The sequence below is a fragment of the Taudactylus pleione genome, unplaced genomic scaffold (genome assembly GCF_031769625.1).
Source record: "Taudactylus pleione unplaced genomic scaffold, aTauple2 ptg000125l, whole genome shotgun sequence".
Lineage (NCBI taxonomy): Eukaryota > Metazoa > Chordata > Amphibia > Anura > Myobatrachidae > Taudactylus > Taudactylus pleione.
The window spans coordinates 11,470,322-11,491,409 of NW_028284527.1; the positions used below are offsets into that span (position 1 = coordinate 11,470,322).

Here is a 21,088-nt window from a genome sequence, read left to right on the forward strand (position 1 = left end):
ACTAGTTCGTGCACGTGAGCTGCGATGCGTACGCATGCGCAGATAGCAAAAATTGGCCAGCTGCGAGCTAATGCTGCCTTGCGAGCAGCATTGGCTCTGAATCAGGCCCTTAATTCAAGACAGCAAAAAACAATATGATAATTTAAAAGTGCAGAATTTAGTATGTAGAATCATCGGTATCTTTAATGGGTGCAGGTATGTGGTGTACCCAGGCCCCTGTGTCCAGGATCACACACCCTGAACTCATAGACTATACAGTACTCACCACTCTGACACCATTGTAATTATCTGGAACATGATGTTGGCACCATTTTCTCGAAGATCTGTGCATGTGCAGAAGAAATACCATAACCAGAGATCTGCACATGGAGACTTCACATGGGCCCCCTTTTCAATTATCCCGCCCCTTTATAGAATCCTGATTTTCTGGTTAAAGGGTGATGATTATAGAGTTCAAATTGTTTCACATTGCTGCATGCATATTATTATTATTATTATTATTATTATTATTATTATTATACACTTAAGTACCATAAACATGTATGTATGATATTAATAGTAAGATATATACAGTATATGTATGATATTAATGTTATATTATTCAGACTAACAGAAGCATACCTGAGCAGATGACGCTGGCATCTTCATTGTGTCCACAATTATGTATTCCCCATCCACTATGAGCACATTGGGAAAGGTAGTGTTCATAGCCAGAGCAACTCACATCATCCAGAATAATACTCCCAGTACCTTGCCCATAGTATGCATTATGAGGAGCTGATACTCCATATCCACAATTCAGCTGCCTACATACAACATGTGCATCATTGATATCCCAGCTATCATCACATACTGTTCCCCAGGCATTGCTATAGTAGATCTCCACACGTCCAGCACATCTGTTCCAGCCACCCACAAGTCGGATAGGGTTACTTCCTAAAACAAAGTAACAGGTTTTCAGTTCATAGAGTTATGAGCTGTAAGACATACTATAGCATAAAAAGTGTTTCTGATACAAAGAAATGTTCAATAGTCAAACAATGTGGTATCATTGTGCTCATCTTATTCATCTCATTGGTCATATAATTTAAAAATAAAAAGTCAAAAGCTATAAAGACATTAGGGTCATAAATAAACTCAGTTGATCAACAGCTATTAAATTGTTCAACTATTACCAGGTTTAAGGTTGTGTGTATGGTCACGTTCCGATAGGAGCATGCCCTGGTGTGCATACATCCAAGGCGCATATGTATATCAGAAAGTGACTAAGAGTGGTAACCATTTAATTAGATAATAATGTATGTGAATAAAACAATTTAATATTTTCTGCTTTATATATATATATATATATATATATATATATATATATTAGGTATTTCAAAATATGGGTGCTGTAATCCCATAGAGGAGCAATATATAAATTCTCAGTTTCAAGAGAAACCAGCACACCACCTTAAAACCCAGCACACCACCTTAATGCAAAAAATAGTAAAAATCATATTAAAAATACAGCCATGTAAAAGTTCAACACACATTGCATGTCACAATTATATTGAAGCACATGTATACTTTTAGCAGCAGCCAATAGAAAATAGAGAAAATAGGCAAAACATGATATGCAGTAAATGGCAGCACATATACTTAGCAACAGCCTGGTAACAATATGTAGTTAAGTTCAAAGGCCCGACAGCCGTTTCGGTGTTCCTACACCTTCATCATGAGCACAATCAAAGAAAAACAATGAGCCATATTTAAAGAGAAGTGGGTGCCAACCTAAAATAAAGCAATGGTACTCACCTGTGGCAAAAATCCCCTGTTGAGCGTGAGATGCCACGTCCCGTAAGTGTCACACCTGACACCAGCCGGAGACAGGCATGCTGTGCGACTGACGTCATCACACTCCAGAGACCGGCACGGCGCTGGTACCAGCGCTAGCGGAGGTCTCGGGTGCACCACATGACATCACATCACTAAGGCAACCAGTAACAACTTAAACAAAGATGGTAAATAAGATACTAACATACTCAGAACATTACCCAGCTGTTATGTATGGCAATCGGTGCCCACTGCTAATCTAGGTTATGATATTAACAAAGCAGCACACTAATTGCATTCCCATCTAAACATATTTTTACTGGTACATTAAAAGGTGAGAGTACACCATCGCTGGCCGGCACCCAACATCTCACTCAATATAATACACAATGGCAAGAAAAAGAAACCTGTGTTACAAAAAAACAAGTCAACATAGAATACTTAAATAAAGATTACCACAAGGAAAAAAGTATATCAGTTTAAAAAAGTAAAAATATAATTCTAATCAAAATAAAATCTAATAAGCATGTGTACTAAAAAAAAACATATAAATTCCAAACATAAAAACAGACAAATCTCAGGTGCACAACTCCAAATTATTAATAATATATAAATGCAATAAAATTTTGAAATCAATAGAAGTTTTTAGCATAATCTTGGCCAAGGTTACGGGCCTACCCACCAAATCCAGGTAACCTCTTTAGGGTAGGTCCCTAACATACTATGATTCAAATACAGAGCGCAGGACACCCCCAAACTAGCCCAGCTAAGCCGCCCCAGGGCACCGCCATAGTAAGAAAAGTGCAGTGTGAAAGAGATAGTTAGGAGCAGCTAAAATATTATTTCTATATATCAGCAACCAGAAATGAATTTGCTCCAGCAGCCCTCATATCACAAGATCCAATATTGGATCACAAGAAAACACCAAAGGAAATCTCCTAATTTAGACCCATAGGTTGTAATGATTAAAATCTCTAAATAAATTCACATTCCCTCTGCAGTAATTGTTTCCCCCAATCTCCACCTCTTCTAGGGGGCCTAATCTGATCCAGTGGCATGAAGCGAAAGTCCTTAATAGTATGTTCCAGTTTGTGGAAATGTTGTGCAACTGGTGACGTACTTTGGCCAACTTTAGTAGATATTTTATTAATCGATGAGCGATGCATAGCAATCCACTCTTTTAGCATTCGTGTAGTCTTCCCAATGTACAGCATTTGGCAGGGACAAATAATAAGATAGACCACAAATCTGCTCTCTCAGGTCATCCAATGTTGTAAACAATGATGTAGTCCATTAGTTGGATGTACAAACGTGTCACCTGTCATAAGGTATCGGCAGTTGACGCAGCCACTACAATGAAAAGCACCATTTTTTGGTGCAAGCCAGTTCTCATTCGGCACTCTTGGACTCACATCTGCATTTGTCACCAGGTTTTTCAAGTTGCTACTTCTATTATATTATATATAAGCTCCAAAATTACACTATATAAGTCCATTAAAATCAAGACATCGTCATAATGTCATGTAAATATCACAACTACACTTTGTAGAAGCAGCTAAAACTGTCTCTCAGGAACCATAAATGTGAATGGAGAGAAGTAGTATTAATTCAAATAGACCACAAGCTGATCACTTCAAAAAAAAGTTAAAAACCCCAAACACTTACCTGCATCCAGGGATCCTTGATCTGTGCTCCAGTGAGGTCCTTTGGGACTCCGGTCACCTAGTCTCCGGGCTCCTGCATTGTGACCCCGGTCAGATGGTCTATACAGCAGCTGGCCAGGGTCACAGTGCAGGAACCCGGAGACCAGCTGACCAGAGCCCCAGAGGACCTCACTGGAGCACCAATAACCGATCCCTGGATGCAGGTAAGTGTTTGGGGGTTTCAACTATTTTTTTAAGTGAACAGCTTGTGGTCTATTTAGACCATGAAGTTGATCACAGGGGCCAGCTCCCAGCTCTGCTCTGCCTTTTAGAGTAGGGGAAACAGGGGAACTCTGGATAATGCCATCTGAAGATTACTTTAGTATCAAAGGGCTTTCCCTGGTATTTTTTCACAATTTAATTTTTGCAAACCTTCCCATTACAAGTGTGGTAAATGTGATCTGCTTACTAAAAATAATCAAATTGAAGGGCTTGGAGTAATTTTTCAGGAAAACTGCTCCAAAAGCCCTTTAAAACAGTAATGTGATACCAACATAATGTAAAGAGTGTGTAAAAATGCCCTAATTCATATAAAAAAAATAATATTGATAAATAGGGCCCTTAGTGTGTGTATTCTATAACTACTGGGAATGTAGATGGGAGAGATGTAGATCAGCAAATGCTATAAAAGATATACATACTGTCAAAAGCAACTCTATTGTTACCCTCTTTTACACATTGAACTCCAAGTTCAATAGTAAGGACACTCGTTTAGATATGGCAATATATAGTGAACAACTACACTGATACAGGTGTATTAAAGTGTTGTTCATCTGTTTTGTAGTATCAGGCCACAGACGATTTTTAGTCAAAAAGTCTAAGGTCGATACACAGACGAGCATATGAGCATTAGGCAAAGCAAGATCCAATGACAGGTTGAATAATCTGGCACATGGGTAGGCAATAGAAACTGGCTGGTAAAAGGCAAGAGCATAAACCATAGACAAGTTTCTAGTCTGGTAAATAGTTGGAGGGGGAACAACAGAGAAAGTATAAATTGGTAAAGACTGTTTAGTTAGTAGCAGTTGTGTAGACACTTTCAAATGCTGGGAGCTGGAGTAAGTGGCACAAACTTCAAATGAGTTCTGGGATAGCACAATACAAATTGCTAACTGTTGCACAGGCATTGTTTCGTGAACAGAAGCTCAACAGGGATTAGGGCCAGAGAATGCAGATAGAGTGCAGGGGAACTCCTTTGAAGTGATTTGTGTGGTTGGAGGTAGAGGGAATGTTATGATTTGTGTATGCTTTTTGGCTGGATATCGGGGGGGGGGGGGTGTACCAAGTGCCCCTGACACAAAATGTACTATTGCTACAATTTTCTTTTTTGAGGTAGATGCCCATCTATTAAAATGCAACAATTAAAATATTAAGTTGATTAATCTTAACAGTTACATAATGTAAATATTCACTTGCTAAAATGTTTTCATTCATTTGCTTTAGTGTGTTTTTTTCCTTAGTTTTATTTGCTTTAATCTGGTTTTTCCAATTAAGTTTGAGCCTTTATACCATTAAACCTTTTTCACTGGTATTATTCACACTTCTCCTGCCTGAGAAAGCAGCCAGGTGCCATGAAATGCGTCACAGTTTAGAACGCAGTGAGATTTTGATATTTATTTTTTTTAAGTTTATGCTTTATTTTAATTTTTTTATTTTTATTTTCATATAATGTTGGTTGATACTATTTTTGGCCTATTGAGGCTGGGGCAATTTTTACAAAAGTTTTGGTTTTATATTAATTATTATGTACATTATAAATTTGATTATCCATGATAGTTATTTATGTTATCTTAATAATGAAATGCAAATGATCTATTTATGATTTTTTTTCGGTTATTGTCCATTTCTTACAAAAAATTACATTCAATGAATTTATGGTGCTTAATTTTCCACAAATTGTGATATTTAATGGAGTATATCAAAACTTTGAATTGCTCTCCTGATATGCATGATTAAGGTTTAGTTCAGTCACAGTTTCCATGTCATAGTGACCCCTTATTTTTACCCTTAGCAGTGCCGGAGAACCCGCTCTTTCCAAATACTTTCCTCTTATGGGTTGTGGGGAACACCCCCTCTCTTTAGGCTGCATATCCTTCTTATTGCCATAAAGTAAAATAAATCAGATTTTTATTCATACTGCATAACAATAAATGTTACCTAATAATACTAACCATTTGTTTTGGAAACTGCTGAAAACACCGCCAAGAATCCAGCGCGCTGTACACTATGGTCACTTATGAACTCGATGCCCATGATGTTAGATGATGAGTAGAAAGTGTCGTTTGGAGGCCTACACAACCTCGCCAACTGAGGAGAGTACTCAGGAATGCCATCATATATAGTCACCCAGTCATAGTTACAGATGGGGTGAGTTTCCAGGCTGTCCATATAAAGAATATTTTCATGAAAATAGATCTAAATCACTTCAGTAAACCAATCTTTGATTTATTACTGCAATTATATTCTTAACTAATCTATTTGGTTTTTTTTGTACATAGGAAGGGAAACACAGAAAATTAAATAGTTAATTTCAAGAAATACAGAAAATTAAATGGTTTGTACATGAGGATTGCAGGTAGATGTAGTAATATACTGACACAAGAGGTACACAGTTAGAGAAGAACATTCAAACCATAAGCCATATAGAAAAAAGGGCATTCTTCGAAATGGAAGACAGAAATGAAAAAAAAGGTATATATAGATAAATCATGATTATTAATTTAATATTAATGCTCTAAATGTTTCATTTGGAACAATAAATCAATTTAGTAATTGATTTATTTGATTTTTACTGATGATTTTAAATTCATTGCTCCACAAACCATCATACTGCAGGATGCAGGAGATGCGCCTACACTTCTGGGGGTGCGGGGGCTACCAGAAAAATCGGGAGCCTCCCGCGACTTCCGGGAGTGTAGGCAAGTATGCTTCTACATACACTATGCTAATTACATCTAGCCATAACATACAGCTGTTGCTTTTTTTGCTGTCTGTGCTGTGCAAATAGAACTAATATTTACAATACATGGGGTTCCATGGTCCATTACATAATACAGTAGCTGTGCATTGTGAATGCCATAGAAGTCATTTCTTAAACTTACTCAAAATAATGGAATGACAGCTGTACGTAATATCCTTCCGGAACACGTATATACCATGTACAGCGAGCATTAGCAGGATAATAGCTGGGGTAGAATGGGCTTGTTATATTTCCATACATTCGGGTCAACAGACCACCACAGTCTGTAAAACCTGTTGAAAAGTGAGATATAGAGAAATGGTAAAATTCATATTAATAAGTGTATTTACCATTTTATTATTATAAAAGCATAAAATATAGAGGGATAATTTACCTACCTGGTGTAAAATCTGTTGAAAAGTGAGATGAAAAGAAATGGTAACATTCATATTATAATTGTATTTACCATTTTCTCATTATAAAAGCATAAAGGATAGAATATAAATTACATACCTTGTGTGAAATCTGTTGAAAAGTGAGAAGCAAAGAAAATTGTAAAATTCATGTTAATATCTGTATTTACCCTTTTCCAATTCTAACAGCATAAAGGATAGAGGGATAAATTATGCACATTGGGCCTGATCCAGATATGTCAGAATGATTTTCTAAACCTGGCAGTGGGGCTCCGACAACCAGTAAGCTTTGGCTGAGCAAGGACAGCGACCATCGCTGGTTGTCATGGGCGTCGGAACGGGTTGCCACCCTCAAACATTTCAAAGGAACAGCGGCTGCGGACTGTCAGGACTGTGCAGCCTTATAGTAATAAGCTACACAGCATAGGCACAGCATGGAGGAGGAGGTGTAATGTGCAATCTTTAAGTTACACACCGCACATTGCACTTCCTCCTTTGTGCGGTGCAGGGGCTGTGCAGCCTATTATTATAAAGCACAGCCCATGACAGTCCGTGCCCGACCCCTTAGGTAAGATGGAGGGTGCGCCGCCGGAATGATTTTATGCCCCCTCCCAACAGAAAATCGTTCTGTCACCCCTGCTAGTTGCAAATCGAAGTAGCACCTACGGACGCTGCACTCGGATCACAGATGCATGCAGTAAGTGTCTATTTCCTACAGAGGCCTCCTGCTGCATTTGTATTTTACTTGTATGGTATTGCACAGCCGCTTCCCTGTCCACATCGGAATCATGAAATATGAGCTGCGCTCAACCAGTCAAAGAAATATGCAGTGACCCACTCAGCCTGCAATTACCGGCTGTTTCCTCATAGGTGTCACCTCTGAGGAAACAGCCGGTCATTGCAGGCTGAGAAATGCGTTCGATTTTGTTACCCCCGCTCGCTGATGTGCCCAGGACTATACTATTGCATCCATTCAGCCAACTTCGGTATTACCATCACACTATGGGATCGTTTTCCAATCATCAGGAACATCCCTTGCTGCAGCGAGCAGTGTGTTCCAATACTATAACAGCGGTCTTCCACACCACGTGTGAAGACACTTACAACGGCACACGCCAGATATTAAGGATCCCCTCACCGGACTTTTCAGGGGAGGCCTCTTCCAGATCCATGCTGTTTCAGCATTAATACGGTACCAATACTGTGTCACAATACGGAGGCTGCGTTAAGTCACAGACTGGTGGACTTTAATATATATCCCCATTTGTGATTTATTCTGCAGACTATTTTCATTATGCATTGGATGCTTTTATCTACAATTGGATAACTACATGGTTGTCTTTTTCTATTGATTCCAAGGATACATTTAATAGAGTGCAAAAAACGTTTGTGCTCTCTATGAGACATTGAACTTGATATTTTATTTATGTAGATATCAAACATAATATTTTTTAAGAATTTTTTTTTTTTGTTCTATTCTGTGGCCACAGTACTTTTTAATTGATTTTGTCTCTTTGGGATATCCCTATCTTATATATTATTTCCCAATGTGTTCGATGTAGCATGCATACTTATTTTTATTTTTATATGTTTACACTATTTATATGCACTTTATTTTAGTTAATTCTAATTGAGGTATTAAATATACTTACAAAGACTTTTAGTGCTCCCAGTTCTTTCTGTACTCTAATATAATTACTCTGACTGGTGGAGCACAGCTCATATTTCATTGCTCTTACAGTATGTTGCAAAATCACAGAAGTTGTGTTGATGAGCAGCAGCTGATCTACTCGATGTATTTTTGTAACTATATAATTTGTTTTATATTCAGTATTTTTATTTTAGCGCCACTGGTAGTGATTTAAATTGTACACAAATCTGAATCAGGCTCATTGTTTGAAATCTGGAGAACAGTGAGATGAAAAGAAAGTGATAATATTCATATTAGTAATTATATTTACCAATATTGTTATAGCAGCATCTTATTACAGTATATTATTGAATAATATGCATTAGGCAAGCAATGTTTGCACAGAAAGATTATTTAAATAAAAATGTAGTCACCTGTAATTATATTTACATTTACAAAAAACATTAATCAATGCTCATGGGCTTGTATAATTCCTGATCACTAGACATGTAGTAAAACACTTGGCAATGTGTATATTACTATTATTTTAAGAAATAGTAGAATTAAAATGGTTTTACACATGCTTATTCAGTCTGATGATCTGAAACCACTCCCTGATGTGTTCATGCTACACCTATTTCAGCGACCCATTTCCCTATTCCAGTAGGCTTCACCCCTTTTTGGTTTTTATATTCAGACTGCTGGAAGGTATAATGCAAATAATTTAGGGATGTAAGCATATATTTTTAAAAATGTTATTTTTAGAATTTAATAAACATCTGCCTTCAGTTATATTATTGCTATCCTTGGGTTCAGTTCTTTTCTGCCGTATTTTACTTACCTCCTATTGTTGTTTGGAAAGCACCTGAAAATAAGAGTTTAGATTCAGTATTAACATTAAAATGTTACATTAGTACTTAAAGATATAATAAAATCATGCTAGAGATGAATCACTGGTCCAATAATTATCAGCTATGCTCTGAAAATGAATGTATCACTGTAGAGCAGTGTTGGCTAACCTTGACACTCCAGCTGTTGTTGAACTATATATCCCAGCATGCCCTGCCACAGTTTTAGCATGCCCTAATAGCAAAACTGTAGCAGTGCATGCTGGGTTATGTAGTTCCATAACAGCTGGAGTGTCAAGGTTAGCCAACACTGCTGTAGAAGCATGCTCTAAATAGAACGTGAATTATGTGTCACATAACAAATTGACAAATTGTAATAAGATCATGTCGATATTCTGAATGCTGTTATGAATGTATACCATTGGCAGCATCAACCTAAAAATGCCTGTACATTAATTCCAAAAAATAAATAAAGTTTTTCTATACAAATAATCGTTGGCTAGGAAACCAAGTCCCAGAAGAAGCAATGTAGAGCCAAGTGGAGATCCCAAGGATGGTGTTCCAGGGGATATTATTGGAGCTTGCAAAAGAGGCTTCACTATGCTTTCTTAAGGTATTAATTTATCCTATGTACTAAGCCTTAGATAGAGATAAAATGGATGGCGATAAAGTACCAATCAGCTCCTAACTGTCATTTTTCAAACACAGCCTGTCAAGTGACAGTTAGGAGCTGATTGATTGGTACTTTATCTCCGTCTACATTTTCTCTATCTAAAGCTAAGTACATAACTATACTCTTAAGCTTGATATTGGTTTGTGGAAAGATGCACTATTCTGTGCCCTGAGGTCCTTATACAGATTAAATGGACAGAAATTTCCCCTCAAAACATTGTAGAAAAAGATTTTGCTTGACATTTAAAACTTCTCACTGAATAAAAGTTTTCTTCTGATAAGCCTGACTAATTTGATTTTGTGGTAAAAAATGATTACACCATCTGTATTAATAAGTGGCAGTTTCATCACATGTGTAGGTAAATTGGTTGCACTTGTTTATATGTTTATATATAAATACACACACTTACAATAGCAAAGAGAGCAGTTCGCCACAACCATTTATTGGAAAGACTGACAAACTTTTCAGGGAGTGTCTAGCATTAACTACTGTTAGAGGTGACATTACTGTAAATGAATATGTTGCTGACAACCTGAAACAAAGCAAAGTGATTCTGCAAACCAGTGTAAGCTTTGTCTGACTACCATGCCTTTTACATTTTGTATCATTATGGGATGCTCGGGGAGGCAAGGTTCCACTTTCCTACACAGGAGCATATGAACATGGAGGATCTTCTGAGAGCTTGGGTAAATGTGGCCACTTCACAGCTCAAGAGCTGTGAGTCACTGTGGCTCAAGAAGAAACACAAGTCTCTTGCATAAAGAGCTTGCTCAAGTGATTGGCATTTTGTCAGAGGTAATGCTGGTGTTTCATAGCTAGCCAAACTCTCACAAGTTTTAAAAACCTGGTTGCACCCTGAAACCAATTTACTTGCCTGTGTGGTAGAAATCTTATCAATTGATCTTTGTATCCATGGCCTGGACTTGAGTATACAGAGGTGGATGCTACAAGCTGACCTTCAGAATTACGAGGAACTAGCTGTTTGTGATAGATCACTTTGCTGCACTACAAAACATCCTGACAACTAACCCACACAAGTTTGTTGCATAACCAGCCAGTCTAGGGGAGAAAATACCCTTGCCTAAATGCTTTGTATAAGGGCAAGCTAAGCATTTCCGGGATGCGTGTCCTCACTGACAGGAACCAATGGACTGTTCTTTGGTTCGGCTGAAAAATAAACATTCTAGTTGCTGGACTCCTTACATGGAATCCATTACTATTCTGAGTGATATTTCTGATAAAGCAACATATGATCTTGGCAATCGTGTCCAGTGTGGTTGTTCCCAAAGAAGTGACAGCAATACTTATCCAAGCCCTACTGGACACAGAAAATAAATAAAGAGAACTTTCATTTCAAGATACTGGTTACAAGGCCTTGTCCACAACACATCCTAAGTCTCATCCAAAGAGGCAGCAGGAACAGTTGGTGCAGGCCTTGGCCAGTGATGCTGTCAATGAGACTTCCTTGTCACCTGATGGAGGCGAGGGCTGGCTGCTCTACGAGACTTTTCTAGGTATCAGCTTAATAAAGTTGTAGGAATTTAGGTTAATAGTGTAATCAAGTCTTCCAAGCCGGAACAAGGTGTACCTTACATTTTGTTAAGGTTAAGTTATTAGATCAGATGCTGTTCACAGAAAAAATGTTAATCATTTGTTAGTACCATACCCTGTTGTTACATGTGCCCTTAATTTTAGAGGTTGCACACACACACACAGCTTTGTGATCAACATGGGAAAGAGTGATTCTTAGGTTTTACTGACTGTGTATCCTTGCAGCAGTAATATGGTATTGTGATTTCTACCCAGTATGTCAGAAAACTAATCCAACACCCAATTACCAGGCCATTATGATTTCCAATTCAGTAGTACAAATCTATTTTAAGTAATAGGTTTAGACCTGGTAAGTCTATTGAATAAGTCAACTTGTGTCTTCATAAGAGATGTGCGCCGACCCCCATGTTTTGGTTTTGGTTTTGGATCTACCCTGGTTTTGGATTGGGATTGGTTTTGCCAAACACTCACCTCCATGTTTTGTTTTCGTGTTTTGCTTTTGGATCTGGATTTTTTCTTAAAAAATCATAAAAACAGCTAAAATCACATAAAATGGGCCATGATTTTGTTCCTACAGTATAATTAACCTCAATAACATTTATTTCCAGTAATTTCCAATCAATTTTGATCACCTCACAATATTATTTGCTTCATCTAGTTAAGGCCAAAAGGTTGCATCCAGCTAGCTGGCTGACCAAGTTAAGTGACACAGTGGGTGCCACTAACATATGGCAGTTCAGTTTCTAATTTCCAACACGGATACAGTGGGTTAAACAGTGTGGGTTGGATACACCACTAGTGCACTTACTGTGACAGCAGTGTTGGCAGAGCGGGGTTGCTGACGGTGTCCTCCTCAGTACATGGAATGGCAGTGTTGCGTTGCTGGCAGTGTCCTCAGTGAAGGGTACCGGTGATGTCGGCAGTGCGGGGGTGCCAGCGGTGTCTTTAGCGCAGGTTTGCTGGCTGTGTCGGCAGTGCGGGGGTGCCAGCGGTGTCTTTAGTGCAGTTTTGCTGGCTGTGCTGGCAGTGCGGGGGTGCCAGCGGTGTCTTAGTGCAGGTTTGCTGGCTGTGTTGGCAGTGCGGGGGTAACAGTGGTGTCCTCATTGAAGGTTGCGTCGGCAGTGCAGGGGTGCTGGTGGTATCCTCAGTGTGGGAGTGTCGGCAGTGTGGGGTTCGCTGACGGTGTCCTCAGTACGTTGGGCAGCAGTGCAGGAATGTCGGAAGTGGTGGTGTCATAAGTGGGGGATGCTGCCAGTGGTGTTGGCAGCGGGGGTGCCGGCAGCGGGGGATGATGGGCGCCATCTTCTTTTCTTCTTTTGTGCTGTTTTCAATGGCATAATGTTGATTGGCTGAGAGCTGCGCTTGGATCGCCTCAGATCCCCCAAATTCGGGTGGGTTCGGATTTCTTAGATCCGAACCCGCTCATCTTTAGTCTTCATACACCAAGCTTCAATACATATGCGGCAAGAGATGCCTGGCGGGACTGAGCCATGCTGAGCAGTGAAGCGTATTGACTCTTTCTTTAAGTTTGTGTCTTATTCGCACAACAGACTCAACAAAATACCACTCAAACTGTACAGTGATGCTGAGCTGCGACTTTAACCACACAGGAATTAGTTTTAAGTATGTCCACAGTCACAGATGAAGTACAATGAAACTTAGTGTGACAATAAGCCATGGTCGCTGTATCCTAAGATTTTGTATACAGATTCACACTCATTTGCACACAAATGTACATTGTAAATTATCGCATATCAGATTAATCAGTGCAGTCTCATTGAGCAGTTTTGTTGCACCTGATTATTTCATTTGTGTGACTAAAATAGATGCGTAAGCCAAGTCAAACAACCTGGCATGTTGTGATGGGCTGTTTGGTACAAATTCGGCAGTAGTGCAAGAGGACACATCTGTACCTGTTAGTAATTATTGACTATGCTACACACTATCCAGATGTCATTTTGTTGGACAACATTAAATCAAGTACCATAGACAAGGAATTACTTCTACAGTATATATTAAAACATAGGATTGTGAAGCGCCTATAGAATTTTCCTTAAGCCCGACCCAAAGGCAGCAAATGTAGAAATGTTGCATGGAATAGAGATGTCTTTTATTTTATTCTGGGGTGTACCAAACATATTGAACATGACATTGTTACACCTAGTTGTTAATACAAAGTTTTACCATATTCCTGAGGTTAGACAGGCTACCACGAAGCAGAAAGTAGAGAATATGATGCAACTAGATGTGATTAAGAAATCCACCAGTGAGATGAACAGTCACATTATGTTGGTCCTGAAACCCAATTGGATTGAAATTTGAATTGGGTTCTGGGAAAGGGAGCCAGTCAAGGGCTCATAGGAGAGGGTATGTAGACATACTGTAGTGCATTTGGAGAGGAAGATGAGCCGAGCAGCAGAATTGAGGAAAGATTGGAGTGGATAGAGGTAGGAGACAGGGAGGCCAAATAAGAGGAGGTTACAGTAGTTCAGTTTCGAGATGACCAATGAGTGTATGAGGGTCTTAGTTGCCACCGGTGTGAGAGAGGGTCTGATCCTGGAGATATTTCTCAGATGGAAATGCAGGACTGTAAATGGTACTGAAGGTTTGAAGGAGAGGGAAAAGCCAAGGATAACTCACACTTAGAGGATATAGGAGGTGGTGGTGCTGTCAATAGGTAATGTAACCTAGTCTCAGACATGTAAAGTTTAAGAAAGTGCTGTAACATCCAGGAGGAAATAGCAGAGAGATGGCTGGAGATACAAGTGATAAGACAAGGGTAAAGGTCAGGAGATGAGAGATAGATCTGAGTAACATCAGCATAGAGATAAATTTGGAGGCTTAATGAGCAGATGAGCTCACCTTAAGAGGATATATAAAGGAAAATAATTTTGGACCAAGAGCAGAGCCTTGGGGAACACCTACAGGTAGTAGAAATGGGGTAAAAGTGGAATTATCAGAGGAGACACAGAAAAAATGGTCAGAGAGGTAGGAGGGCAGCCAGTATAATGTCTTACCATTTGGGTCACTTGGAGCACCCACTATGATCCAAAGGGTTATGGATAAACTCCTGAAGGCATATGTGGCTGCATATGTACTTCCACACCTTTTCAAAGCAGAGGCAGTCTTAGTGTCTTTGAGGACAAATGTCCTTACTGTCAATTCCCAAAAGTGTGCCTTTATCATTCAAGAGGCAATATACATGTGGTGTATAGTTGGATAAGGAAAGATCAGACCCCATATAGACAAGGTGAAGGCCATAAACAACTGTGCCAGAGAGGAAGACTCAGCTAATTTTTTTTCCTTGGTTTGTTAGTGTATTACCACCAGTTTGTTGAGAGTTTTGTCATTAGGGCTGCTCTTCTCACCGATTTACTTAAGAAAGCAAACTAATCTGGCCTACATCAGAAGAGGCTTTCTGGGAAAACCTAAAAATAGCTCTGTGTGTCACAGTGTGCTGGACTCCGAGGAGCACTTACCAGGTCCAGCGACACTGGACTGTCATGCAGTGGGCGAGGAGTTAATTGCGCATACTGCCGATGCTTCTGGCTCCTCCAGCGGCTGTGACAGGTGGCTGTGGCTCTCCTAGGAGCGAGCGTGCCGACCTGTTCTAAATTTAAGGGGGCTGTAAATCGTGTTTGGAACTGGATTTCAAGTCCTCCCTATAAGAGGGAGTCTCTGGCAGCACACAGTTGCCAGAGTATAGGCTCCATACCATACTCCAGCATTCCAGGGCTTTACCTGTTATCCTGATCTTGACCTTGGCTTGCTTGTGACTCCAAATTCGTCTGACCCTTTAGGTACCTCTTCTGATATCTGGTTCTGACCTTGGCTACCCCCTGTGACCTGTTTACATCTGCTCCCTGGTACTGTCTCGTCTGTTTGGTATTGATCTGGCCTGTTGACTACATTTATTCTTTTGCACTTCATCCATTGTTCACCAGCACCTGTATAGGGAAACCTAACCTGAGGGCCACGACCTGTGTGTCAGACGCAGTCAAGTCCATACCTTCTTGCAAGGGTCCTTGGTGAATACCGCTGGCACATTAGACTCTGCGCCTCAGGCATAGGTCTAGCCAATTCCCTAAATACGGGCCGCAATCACAATCCATCTGAGACTTTTGACAGAATACACCCAAAAACATGGATGCTGCTGGTAATCCATCATCACGAGACCTGCTTGAGAACTTACTTGCTAGAATCGAGAAGCAAGAACAAGATCAGGCTCAGATTATTCAGTGTTTGCAGACACTAATGCAGCAAGTCGGTGTCGCTCAAGCACCTCCAGTACAACCAGCTCCATCTACTACGATGACTGCACCAGCCACAGGGCCTTCCGCACTAATACGGAATACGGATTCTGAATCCAACAAAGTATGATGGGAACCCTACAGGCTGTCATGGATTCCTGAACCAGTGCTTGATTCAGTTTGAAGTCCAGGCAGCAAGCTTCCCTTCAGACAGGACAAAAGAGGCTTATATGATCTTGCTATTGTCAGGTCTAGCATTGGCTTGTGCCTCTCCATTGTGGGAAAGGAATGATCCACTTGTCAACAACAGTGCTGAGTTCCTGAGAGCCTTTCATAAGGTCTTCAATGAGCCTGGGCGAGTATCCTCCGCAGAGTCGGCCATCTTGCAGCTGAAGCAGGTCAACCAATCTGCGGGACAGTATGCTGTGCAGTTTCAAACCCTTGCTTCAGAGTTGGGGTGGAACAATGAAGCCCTGGTTGCCGCATTTATGCAGGGACTGTCGGATCAAATTAAAGATGTCCTTGCATCTAGGAAGTTGCCAACTTCCTTGGATGACTTGATCTCCTTGTGCATCCGATTAGACCATCACCACAGAAAGAGAGCACGAGAAAGGTAACAGTCTCATCACTTCACTTTTAAGCTGGCTCCACGATTCATGGCACCTACTGAGTCTCCAGAGGAACCCATGCAGATTGGGAAATCTCACCTTACTGCTGCAGAAAGAGAAAGGAGGTAAAAAAAAAAAAACTTTGTTTGTACTGTGGCGAATCAGGCTATCTTCTCTCTGGCTGTTCATAGCATCCGGGAAACGAGAAGGCCTAAATGATCAAGGGGTGGTTAGTTTAGGTGTGTTGAAACACACCCCAAAAAACAAATATACAGATTCTCAGTTTTCCATCGATGTAACCCTGGTTGTGGGAAATTCCTTTGAAGTAGTCAAGGCCTTCTTAGATTCGGGTGCCAATGGTAATTTCATCATGACTGAAAAAGTCCAAGAGTTAGGTATTGCTAGTATGTCTCTGGAAAACCCCCTTTGAATTATCGGAGTGGATGGGAATAAACTTCCTACAGCTACCATTCACTCACAGATGACGGAAGTCACCATGCAAATAGGGGCTCTTCATCAAGAGTTGATAACATTCTACATTCTCCCGTCAGCCGAGAGTCCAGTCATTCTAGGTCTCCCCAGGCTCCGCAAGCATGCTCCCATTCTAGATTGGGATTAACCTCAAATCATGTTGTTTGGTTCTCATTGCCGTGGGTTCTGGTTATCATCTGTTAAACCTCCTCACTGTGCCATTCAAAGCTCAGTCATCTCTCCAGAAGACAAACTTCCAGTTCCTTATCAATGCTTTAGAGATGTGTTCAGTAAAAAGGCAGCAGAGACACTACCTTCTCACCGAGAGTGGGATTGTGCTATATACATACTGCCTGAGAAGGTACTACCTTGTGGAATAATTTTTTCCCTTTCGCTTCCCGAGTTCCAGGTTGTTACTGAGTATGTTAAGGGAAATCTGGAGCGACTATTTATCAGGGAGTCTAAATCACCTGCTGGAGCTGGTTTGTTCTTTCGTTAAGAAGATAGATGGAGATTTGAGACCATGCATCAACTACCGGGGTTTGAATGCAATCACCATTAAGGACCGGTATCCCCTACCACTGATTTCTGAACTCTTTGATCTAATAAAAGGGGCCAAGATTTTTACCAAACTGGATCTCCATGGGGCCTACAACCTAATCAGAATCCAGTCTGGGGATGAATGGAAGATGGCTTTTAATACTCATGATGGCCACTATGAGTACTTAGTCATGCCCTTTGGATTAAGCAATGCCCCAAAGTACATGAACCATATCTTCCAGTACCTGTTATACAAGTACATGGTGGTATACTGGATGATATATTGATATTTTCAGAGGATATTGCAAGTCACCGTCAACATGTGAGTGAGGTGCTGTCATGACTCTAGGCTCATCAGCTTTTTTGCAAACTTGAGAAATGCTCAGAGCAAAAGGAACTAACATTTTTGTGGTACATAATTTCAGGTTCCTGTCTTAGAATGGATCCAGAAAAGCTTGCCACCATTGTAAACTGGCCTCGTCCAGTAGGGTTGAAAGCTATACAATGCTTCCTGGGGTTTTTCAAATTCTACTGCCAGTTCATTAGGAACTATTCTTCCATCGCAGCCCCCATCATTGCTCTTACCAAAAAGGGTCAAGACACTCGTGTATGATTATCAGAGGCAGAGGAAGCATTCACCTAACTGAAACAGTGCTTCCTTTCACCACCTATTCTGAGACAACCTAATTGTGATTTATCTTATGCTTCCACAGTTGGAGTGGGGGCAGTGCTGTTGCAGAAGGATAAAAAAAGAAGTGGTACTCCTGTGAGTTCTTCTCACAAAAAGTGCTCTGTGCCAGAAAGGAACTACATGGTCAGAGATAAGGAACTGCTGGCCATCAAGTTGGCTCTTCAGGAATGGTGATACTTGTTGGAGGGAGCTAAATTTTCGGTGACAGCTTATACCGGTCATAAGAACTTGACGTATCTCAGGACGGCCCATTGTTTAAATTACCACCAGTCTAGGTAGTCGTTATTCTTTGATCGGTTTAATCTTGTGGTTACCTATCGGCCGAGTAATAAGAATGTGAAGGCCTATGCACTATCTCGAGCATTCAGTTCTGATGAGATGGAGGAATTAAAAGAGGACAAGGCCATTCTAAATCTTGCTTGCTTCATGGCTGTTACCAACAAGGTCAAGATTCCACCAGGGAAAATATTTGTAGCACCTGAATCCTGATCCAAGTTTCTGCAATGGGCACATTCTTCATGTTTCAGTGGGCATGCAGGAGTCAATAGAACTCTGGAATTAATTATCAGGGGATATTGATGGCCAACAGCCCATCAAGATGATAAGGATTTTGTGGCAGCCTGTCAAATTTGTGCTCAGCACAAGATTCCTCTGCACTCTCCAGCTGGTCCTCTGTTGCCACTACCAGTGCCTGATTGTCCTTGGACTCACATTTCCATGGACTTCGTGACAGATCTACCAAGGGTTCAATACTATCCTGGTGGTGGTGGATAGATTCTCCAAGGCTGTTTACTTTGTTCCATTAAAAGGGCTACTCTCAGCACCTAAGTTGGCGGAAGTATTTATTGGGGAAACTTTAGGTTGCACAGGTTTTCTAAAGATATTGTTTCTGACCAAGGGGTACAATTTTCCTCTAGATTCTGGAGAACTCTACACAGGTGCTTTGGCATCAAATTAAACTTCTCTTAGGTGTAACATCCAAAGTGCAATGGCCAGATGGAACGAATAAACCAAGAATTAGAGAAGTTTATTCAAATGGATGTTTCTGCCAATGAAGATGACTGAGTTTCTCTGCTGCCTTAGGCTGAGTTTGCCCACAACAATTAGTATCATGAAGCGTCAAGACATTCCTAATTTTTTACTCAGTATGGTCTGCATCCACTATTACATGAGTTACCAGGCCTGCAGTCAGTACCGCTTCCAGCTGTGCGTGGTACAGTGAATCGGTTTTGTAATATCTGGAAGGCGGTAAATAAGATTTTGTGCAAAGCCTCTTCAAGGTATAAACTTTTTGCAGACAGAAAAAGGAGGCAAGGTCCATTGTTAAGTCCTGGTGATAAAGTCTGGCTGTCAATCAAGCTTCTGAGATTAAAAGTTCCTACTATGAAGTTTGCTCCCAGGTACATCAGTCCTTTCCAGATTCTTCAGGTGATTAATCAAGTGGCATTTCATTTAAAATTACCTGGTACACTTACAATACCTAATGTATTTAATTTATCCCTTCTAAAGCCCCTGGTGCTTAATCTTTTCTCGGTACCTCGCAGTCCTCCTTCGGCAATTTCAGTGGACCATCAGGAGGAGTATGAGGTAAAACAGATCTTAGACTCCAGACTGTCGAGGGGATCTGTTCAGTTCTTGGTTGATTGGAAGGGGTATGGTCCTGAGGTTCATTGTTGGGTCAAGGCTTCAGATATTCATGCTCCTCAATTACTTCAGAAATTCCTTCAGAAGTTTCCTGATAAACCATTTGTGGGGTATTCGTTTCCCACCCCTAGAGGGAGGGTGATGTCACAGTGTGCCGGACTCCGGGGAGCACTTACCGGGTCTGGCGACACTAGACTGTCAGGCAGCAGGCGAGGAGTTCATGGCGCCCGCTGCCGATGCTTCTGGCTCCTTCCAGCAGATGTGACAGGAGGCCGCGGCTCTCCTAGGAGTGCGTGCGCCGTCCTGTTCTAAATTTAAAGGGGCAGTTGCAGGATTTCAAATCTTCCCTATAAGAGGGAGTCTCTGGCAGCACACAGGTGCCAGAGAATAGGCTCCATACCATTCTCCAGTGTTCAAGTACTTTACCTGTTATCCTGATCTTGACCTTGGCTTTCTTGAGACTCCGAATTCATCTGGCCCTTTTGGTACCGCTTCTGATATCTGATTCTGACCTCGGCTACTCCCTGTGACAGGCTTATGTCTGCTCCCTGGTACCGTGTTGTCTGTTTGGTATTGACCCGGCTTGTCGACTACGTTTATTCTTTTGCACTTCATCCAGTGTTCACCAGCACCTGTATAGGGGAGCCTAAACTGAGGGTCGCGACCTGTGTGTCGGACGCAGCCAAGTCCATACCTTCTTGCGAGGGTCCCTGGTGAATACCGCCGGCACATTAGACTCCGCACCTCAGGCATAGGTCTAGCCAATTCCCTAAATAAGGGCCGCATCCACAATCCATCTGAGACTTGTGACACTGTGTACATCACCTGTATTACAATCACCAGATTGTAATAAACAGTTTTTCCTTTAGACTGATGCCTCTGGGTAGATATAAGTACTGTACTTGCACAAAAGGTGTAGGGGGTCTAGAAACTCATCCTGTAATTCAGTCAAAAACTTCTACCTATGGAAGAAAAGTATTCAGTAATAGAGCAAGAATGCCTTGCCATCAAGTGGGCTGTCGAAGTTCTCCAGTATTACCTCTTGGCCAGAGAGTTTACCCTGTATCATGCACTATTAAAGTGTATGCATCAAAACAAGGAAGTCAATGCTAAAGTGACCCAGTGATTCTTGGCATTGCTACCATTCCACATTAACTGGCTAGTTACTAGATAGATGATTACTGAATGATCAATGGCAGGGTCGCGGGGTTCTTTGTCAACTGCTGGAGGTGAACTTGCTATAACTGCATATGTTGTTGACTTTGCCATCTTGACATGTTGAAATATAGGGC

At 40.9% G+C, this 21,088-nt stretch overlaps 1 protein-coding gene and 1 long non-coding RNA gene across 3 annotated transcripts in view; one reads left to right on the forward strand and one right to left on the reverse strand.

Annotated features, from left to right (window-relative positions):
- The window catches only part of LOC148523941 (scavenger receptor cysteine-rich domain-containing protein DMBT1-like), a 31,853-nt gene extending 25,079 nt beyond the window's left edge, over positions 1-6,774 (reverse strand). The window contains exons 1-3 of the mRNA XM_088472532.1: positions 6,620-6,774; positions 5,690-5,898; positions 622-936 (exon numbers count right to left, since the gene is read on the reverse strand). Of these exons, the coding sequence (XP_088328658.1) occupies positions 622-936; positions 5,690-5,898; positions 6,620-6,738 (643 nt within the window). The 5' untranslated portion in view covers positions 6,739-6,774. The remainder of the gene's footprint in view (positions 1-621; positions 937-5,689; positions 5,899-6,619) is intronic.
- Positions 6,775-7,408: 634 nt separating this feature from the next.
- LOC148523942 (uncharacterized) overlaps positions 7,409-21,088 on the forward strand; it is a 96,028-nt gene continuing 82,348 nt past the window's right edge. The window contains exon 1 of one of the 2 annotated variants that reach the window (XR_015878409.1): positions 7,409-7,587. This is a non-coding gene — a long non-coding RNA (uncharacterized LOC148523942). Of the gene's footprint in view, positions 7,588-7,906; positions 8,083-21,088 lie in introns of those variants that run through there. The other variant, XR_015878410.1, reaches the window with a different exon arrangement.